Genomic DNA, 8,306 nt, shown 5'->3' with positions numbered 1-8,306 from the left:
TAACTTCACCTTTCTCTGCACCTCTGCGGCATACTCACACAACACTGGCACATGTCTGTCATGTCTGGCAAATCATTCACAAGAGATAACTCACTGAGTAGGCTTTAAGGACAAAAATTAGGGGCATGGCCTAAGCTAGTGTTTCTCAACCTTTTTTGTGCCAGTGCCCCCTAATTGTGTCACTTATATAAATTAGAAAACATCTCATCAATTTACAAATATCAGATTTAACATTAAAGGACAACTTTGTTTTTTTACAACAAGGGTTATTTTATTAGTTTGTAATGATAATAATTAAAAGATGAAAAAAACATGTATTCCTTTCTATCGTTATAGTGATTTTAGTGATTTTTAACTAGGGGGACGGGGGCATTCTGTCCATTGGTAAATAGTCATGAACGCAGCCTCCGATTTCTGTGAAACTTTGTACGCACATCCCCACTACTTATAACTGTTGAACTGTATAAGCCAAAACGTGAATCTGCCTGTTACAGGGCCACCATGAGGCTGACTTGAAAAATGTAGGGTGGCATTTCTTCCTTGGCCTGGTAGCATGTAGAATGTTACCAGCTCTGCCACAGGGATGTCAGACCCTGATACTGATCATGATACTGACCATAACTGACATTATCAGTATCATGTCAGTGTCATGTCATGTCCAATCAAATCAATCAATCAATCAATCAATCAAAGTCAAAGCAAAGCAACTTTATTTGCATAGCACATTTCAACAAGGCAATTCAAAATGCTTATCACAAAACATTAGAGAATACAATTTCATTGAAAAAAGAGAAAACAATTACAATGCAGGACAAAAACCTCAGTAAAAGGCAGCGTCAAACAGATATGTATTCAGCTTTGATAAGAAAAGAAAAGAAAAGAAAAGAGAGGAAAAAAAGAGATTTGTAGCAGACCTTCAGTTTTCTGTGAGTTTGTCCCAGATATATGTGATGCGTAAAAGCTGAACGCTACTTCACTATGTTTAGTTTTGACTCTGGGTTCAGAAAGTAGACATGTCCCAGACAAGCTGAGAGGCCTGGACATTTAATGGTGTAGCACAAGATCAGAGATGTACAGTATTTTGGCCTGAAACCATTCAGTGCTTTATAGACCAACAACATAATTTGGGAAAGGAATCCAGTGTAAAGATCTAAGAACTGGAGTGATATGATCTACTTCCTCAGAATTAGTAAGGACTCGAGCATCAGTGTTCTGAATCAACAACAGCTGTCTCATTGATTTTTAGGGAGACACCATGTCTACTGAAGATTAATGCATCCAAGATTTTCCAAATCCAGCTGAGACATTTTTTTAATCCTTCATATATTCTTAAAGGTAGGGTATTTAAAGTTAAATGTTTTTGTTAAAATACATTTTCAGGTCGGGATACCAATTTCATCCAACCAGGAGAGAGAAGACACTCTATAGCAAAACACATCACCTATCCTACCTTTAAGGTGATAGTATCCTCAATTTGTAATTGTCTTCATGTGGCTGTTAAGTAACATTAAGCCACATTAGCAAACAAGAAAATACAAAGACATACAGAAATAAATACAAAGATAATCAGTATGCAAAGTATTAAAGGTCACAATAACTGCTCCAGAAAAATAGACTGTATACATATATAAAAAAAAATATTAAAATGCATACATTACTAATTTAAAAATGGACTGGAATGCAACAGCATTTTGTCTTCCCGTGACTCCTCAATCATCTACAGTAGATGCAGTACAAAGTCAATCAAGTTACGCCAGATTCCCTCAATTACATTAGACCTCTGAGGGCCCTATTATGCAAGTCTTAAATCCACGTCTTAGGTGATAATTATAACCCCACCATCTTATGTGCAATCCTTATTATGCAAGTTGCGCTGAACGCAAACACTTAAGTAATAAGACTCGCCAGCATATTTTACGCATGGGGGAGTGTTCATATGTTAATTAAGGGCGCAATGCGGTATCTGCTATTATGCACCTTGACTTAAACATATTCACCGCATACCGCTAAGACGTGGTCAGACCACGTTTCAAGTGCAAAAAGAAATGTTTGGTTGTAAGCCGGCAGTTTAACTAATCCGTGCTCATTCAATTCTGAACCGTTATAATTTAAAGTTCTCTATAATCTGTGAAGTCTCTATTTTCATTAGGTGTATGGATCATGATTTTATTGTCTCTCCATCAAACAATATCAAGCGAAAAGAAAACATCGGGCGCACAGAGCGTGTGGATATATATATATAGTCGTTTAGCTTCACATTTAACTATAGCCGTACTCAGTCAATTCAGATCTGATTTTTAAAATTTAAAGTTCTCTATAATCTGTGAAGGGTCTATTTTCATTGGGTGTATGGATCATGATTTTATTGTCTCTCCATCAAACAATATCAAGCGAAATGGAAACATTGGGCGCACAGAGCGTGGATATATATATAGTCAGCAAGAGCTTCACATTTAACTATAGAGTGTCAGAATGCACACCGCAGCAGGAGTCTGACACCGCAGCGCTCTGTGGATTCGTCTATAGCCGTACTCATTCAATTCAGATCCGATTGTTAAAATGTCAAGTTCTCTATAATCTGTGAAGGGTCTATTTTTATTAGGTGTATGAATCATGATTTTCTTGTCTCTCCATCAAACAATATCAAGCGAAAAGGAAACATGGAGCACGGGACAGGGACAGGGCACGTATTACGCATGTACAGTATGGACAGACAGCCCTACTCGCACGTTTCAATCCATCCGATCTGACTCGTGTTCCAGTTCCACTCTAGGTGGCATCTCAAAGGTTTATTCCTCCTCCATTAATCCAATGAAATAAAATAAAATAAAGGTCTTTACAGCTGTTTTTAGCTGAGAAGTGGATCGTGTTCTCCGCCTTTTTCTTTCATGCGCCTCTCTCCATTCCGGAATGGAATAGAAGAACGCGCGTCCTAAAACACCCTCGCCCCGGGTCTAATCCGGCGGCCTCGGTCCGCAAAAAAAAATGGGGCTAGCGTTCCAGTTACCACCGGCGGAATGGTGCTCTTCTCGTCTCATCTCGGAAATAATATGAATACTATTATGGTGATATAATCCTATAGGCTACATAATATATTGGAAATGACCAAAATAATTATAATAGTAGATGCCTTCACTGTGTAATATGAGCGGCTATTTTTATTTATTAAAAACATAAATTAATAAACTTAAATTAATTAATTAATCCTCTCCTGGAGGGCCCCCTTGCGTGGAAGTCCCGTGTATGAGTTCTCATAACCCAGCAACCCTAGGCAAATTACACCACTGCTTGGAGATCAGATATTTCAGTCTCTTTGGTCCTTTCAATGTGAGCATTGCTCTCACCACTTAGTGCACGGAAAATAGCACTGCGTCTTGCGCTGATCTTAAAGGGAATGGCAGCGGGTACTCTGATTGGATTGATTAAAGTAACGCCCAAACATACCCATGACTAATTCAGGGCCATTTTACCGCATAGCGCCTTGGTGCAGTGCGCAGATTACCGCACACATAATAGCAAAATGGCATTGGTCACGCCTCCACGTCTTAAATTAAGTAATAAGACCAGGTCTTCAATAAGAAGTCTTTAATAGAGCCCTGAATCTCAGATTGTATTCTCTCATTGGGATAACAGGAAGTTAGTTGGCTGAGCCAGAGAGAGCACAGTGCTGGGTTCTCTTCCTTCCATTTAAAGGATATGCATTTATTAGCTCTCTGATTAATACTGTGTCGCACGACCATGTGCCAACACCGAAAATACCTGATGAAAATACCTGATCTTATTTGTTTACTTAACTGCCATTATTATATGGTGACAGACAACCAAAACTAAACAACATAACCTTGAGATAGGTAAGTTTATTATAGATTCCAGACCGATAGGCCATATCGGTCTGGCCGATATATCAGCCATCAGTATTGGTAATCATGGAGAAGTTAAAAAAAAATGTATTTTTTTTTTAAATAAAATGTTCAGTTAATTTGTGTAATTCATTTTTAATTATATAATTAAAGTTAAATGCTATTTTCACATATTGAAGATGACTTAATTTACAATTCACAAAAGTTATTGTATTTATTTGTTTGCCTACAAGTTCAATATTGTCAAATATAAACTTTAATCAAATTGTTGCATTTTTGACAAAGCATTGGTAATTGGTGGTCAGATGATCAGTGTCTGATCCAAAAATCTGGTATCGGTCGAGCTCTAGTCAATAAAAGCACTGCTTTCTCAAATAAGGCAAAGTTGTGCTAAAGAAAAGGCACTTTTTGAAAATGCAGATAGGCTGGCCCCTCGCAAAGTAATGATCTGTGATTGTGGGTTTTGTGTCTGGGTAAATACCCAGTGTGGTTTCTACTGAGACTCCGTGCTGGACCCTCTAAGCATGTTGGCCTGAGGTGGCATCTGGAAGCTCTTCCTGTTCTTCCTCAGCTCTGCTAGTATCTGTGGAGAAAAGAGTGAGTGTGTGTGATTGAGTGAGTGATAGAAAGAGAGAGAGAAAGAGAGGTATGTATATGTATCTATCTGTATTACTATAACTAGTTATATTCATTCAACGATGGAAGGCGGTAACACAGTATGGTCATCATCCATGTTATGATAACCTCCTTTCTCAAACTTCCCAAACTGTGCTTTCTGTTCTCTCCCACTTTTCTTTGAATTTGATGAAGAAAAGTAAATAAATACCTTTCTTCTCCTCCTCCATCCCAACATTACTGCAATTCTATCACATACTTCCATATTATGGCTTTTGTCCACTTTCTGTTCCATTGCATTCACTGTCACTTATATTGGCTATGCGGCACAAACTTTACGCGAAGCTCGGCCATTCATTTAAGCCAACAGGTCGGGTTGGCCAATCAAACTTCTGCTTGATTGGTCAACTAGCCGTATTAGAACTTGGACAGTTAACTGTTATCAACCGGCACTCTCCTCTCTCAGGGTAAATATTTGTGAATATGTGCAGACACAATTATTATATTACAGAATTATTTTCCAGCATACATGTGCACATACAGCACTGCATTGATTATGTTAACATGGTGGCCATTTCGCACCCCGATGGGGAGGGGTTTCCTACCCCCGAGTATGAGGTAAGAGGCCATCGTGTGAATATGGTCAATCAGTCAATTATAGTGCTTTTAGACATAATAAGGAATCACAGCGATGTCCAGGCTAGTCAAGACACAAACTACTGGGTTCCAAATTAAAAACATTGTAGTTCACCTGTACTAAAGGCTCAGTGATAAGACACTGTGTGATGAGCAACAGAAGGCACAGTTTGATTTGTTATTTCTTGTTATTTTTTACATAAGGAAGTTGTTTGGTGACATTTATGGGACCGTGTGATCCGCATCCTTCCCTCGATCTGTGAGAGTTGTTTTTCACACATGTGGCGGAAGAGGAACAAGGAGAAGTCTGTGACTGGGATCACATGCAGAGGAGGTAGGTGATGGGACTGATCAGTCACACTGCTGCAGAGCAGCCAGTCTGCCAAAACAGCCAGGGGCCCTCCCGCCTCATTCAGAGCCCATAGTTAGTAGACTGTCAGGCACATACGTGGGAGGGTTAAGGTATGGTCTGCTGTGAGCCCTTTCATGTAACCTGACATTTTGGGTGTTTTTCTTTCTTAGTCTGAGTTCTCAAAGACAGCAAGGAGGAAAGACAGGCCTACTGAGTGGCAGCACAGGTGGGTTTGGCGAAAACTACCAAGACTCTAGTTGAAGTCAAATGCTATATGGCAGTTTAACAAATCGATGACAATAAATTACCTGAAGAAGATCCCTAGAGGATCAAAATGTGGTCATGACATGGACTACCAATGATGTTGATCTTTTCCATTGGAGTTGGAGTGCGGGCTCTATTTCTTGAGATGATAATGTGGCATTGTGAAAAACAGATCAATTCACTGTTTTTCTTTTTTTGTTTCTCTGTTCCTTTTAGAGGGGTCTGTTTATTTGGATTTGATTGCGGGCTGCGACTAAATTGAGACCTTTCTACTGAAAGTCAGTGATGAAGCATGACCTCACCTGCTCCTTAAGTTCAGCCAGCTGGCCAGAGAGCAGGGCCACAGTGACGGTGCTTTCCAGTTTCTCCTGCAGAGAGCGCATCTCGTTCTGCTCACAGTCCCCTTCGCTGCTCACCAGAGACATGGCTCTCATGCGGGGGAACCAGTCCAAGTTCTTCTCCTGGGAGGAGAGGAGACACAGGGAGAGACCAGTATGAGAGAAAGACAAAGTGGAAAATGGAGGTGGAGACAGTGGGCTGAAGGACAGATGCTGTGTTACGTTATGTACAGAAAAAAAGATTTACGTAAATATTATGGAATCACTGGAATTAAAAAATAAATAAATAAACATAAATGGCTGGAGACGGACAGTTCTATGGGAACTGGACGATGTTCCGTAAATGGCGGTGTGAAAATTTCACACCAGGACCGCAGTCTCCTGGATAGTACAGATAGCAGTTATACACTAATGTGAGCCACAACAGGCACTTCAATTTCTCACCCACTCCACAAACACATTGCTGATGTAGGAATGAGTCACTGTCACATACCAACAACAAAACTTTCTAGAGTGTGTATGGGCGTGCGTGTGCATATTCTGTTCATAATGAGTTTTATTTTTCCCAGTGTAAACAACTGCAGTGGAGACAGAGCCAGGCATGCAAAGCATTCCCACGAGAAAACACAGACAGCGAGCAGCATCAAGCTATTACATTATGTAACAGACTTAAAGTGTGCTGATGTGTCTGTGTTTGCACATCTGTGGGTACGTGTGCAGCGGTATGTATATACAGTATAGAGGTACAGCAGAGTGCGAGAGTGCACGTTTGAGCGTGAGAGATGTTTCAGCGAGACGGATCGCCATCAGCTGATATTATGTAATAACCCTTTTTTGCCAGTTCCAACGATAAAAAAGGGTGCACAGAGTGTGGGATATGACTGGCACCGGCACACTAGGTATAGTAGGAGGAGTGAGGTACTCCGCTTACATAAGAGCAGACTACAGCAATCCTCAGTGTTGGGTCCATTTTGACACACACCAGAGTTAAATTAACACTGATGATTTGATAGTGCCACAAAATATTTTCCGATGTGGGTCAGGCGGTCAGCGGCCAAATGCATATTAATTTGGGGGTCCATGACATGGAAAAGTTTGAGAACCACTGCTTATAGCGCACTAGTCCATGTGCTTATCAACATTATCAGCATTATCCACATAATCTCTCAAGAACAGATTCTGACCTGCGGTGGAATCTGTCGGAGCGATTCGTCATAACGTGTGCGCAATGGCAACAAGTGGGCGTGCCTTCAGATCAGGAAGGAGGCCGCGCTTTACCCAATCAAATGTAGTGGGCGGGATTCACGGGTCCGTCCACCCTCCCCCCCTCGAAACTAGCCGAAACTAATTTAACAATAGCGTCCTCGGAGCGGACAAAACCACGGAAAGATATTCACATTTTAAATTACTCTTTCATCATAGAAACAAGTGGGCTTATAACCAAAACCCTCCATGTTCTCTGGGAGAAGTGGTGTTAGTGTTCCGTGTAGAAATATTGTTAGTGGGAATGAAAATGTAGTCGCACCAACCGGAAGTGATGCGCTAGAGGCAGCCATGAAACCGGTGTTTCCCTGCGCTCTAGTCTAACATTATACTCCGGCCAGACTCCACAGAATATCAGAAAAGCAGAGGTCGCTGTTTTTCATTTTCTGTGGGGTCTGGCTACGCGAGACTATTATCCACATAACAGATCACAGGACTCCTACTGTAGTTCATGTCCAACTTGGCTCCCATGTAAAATGTATGGAGAGGGACTGAAAATGATGTTTTCTCTTCCAAAATGGTTGAAGCACATTTATATAGTTTATAGCAATGGTAAAAACAAGAGAAACACCAATATGCCCACACACACACACACACACACACACACACACACACACACACACACACACACACACACACACACACACACTTATATATATCAATAATTGACACTTTACACTGTAAAGTTTACAGGAACTGAGGTTTGTGGACTGCAGGTGCTTTAAGGTCACGCCGGGTGTCATGAAAACAAACACAACAGGAAAATATATAGAGAGAGAACAGGGCCTTGTGTGGCAGGTAAAGTGACAACGACAGTGACATAAACAGACAAGCAGACATAGTGACCAACAGAGTAGCTGCATGAGACTGAGCGGAGCTTCTCCGTATGAATTGAATCCTTCTAAAAAAAGAGCTTGCCTGAAAAATGATGGGCTGTCAGACGACAGGCCTCATGGGAGCCAATAGAATTTCAAGACA

General features: G+C 40.8%; 1 protein-coding gene across 1 annotated transcript in view; it reads right to left on the bottom strand.

Moving 5' to 3' along the window:
* Positions 1-693: 693 nt before the first annotated feature.
* The window catches only part of LOC311047594 (inositol 1,4,5-trisphosphate-gated calcium channel ITPR2-like), a 93,771-nt gene continuing 86,158 nt past the window's right edge, over positions 694-8,306 (bottom strand). The window contains exons 57-58 of the mRNA XM_084060356.1: positions 6,030-6,188; positions 694-4,443 (exon numbers count right to left, since the gene is read on the bottom strand). Coding sequence (XP_083916482.1) covers positions 4,354-4,443; positions 6,030-6,188 — 249 coding nt within the window. The 3' untranslated portion in view covers positions 694-4,353. The remainder of the gene's footprint in view (positions 4,444-6,029; positions 6,189-8,306) is intronic.

This window comes from Gymnoscopelus microlampas (genome assembly GCF_963454915.1).
Source record: "Gymnoscopelus microlampas genome assembly, chromosome: 6".
Lineage (NCBI taxonomy): Eukaryota > Metazoa > Chordata > Actinopteri > Myctophiformes > Myctophidae > Gymnoscopelus > Gymnoscopelus microlampas.
This window is presented reverse-complemented; position numbering and strand designations above follow the sequence as displayed.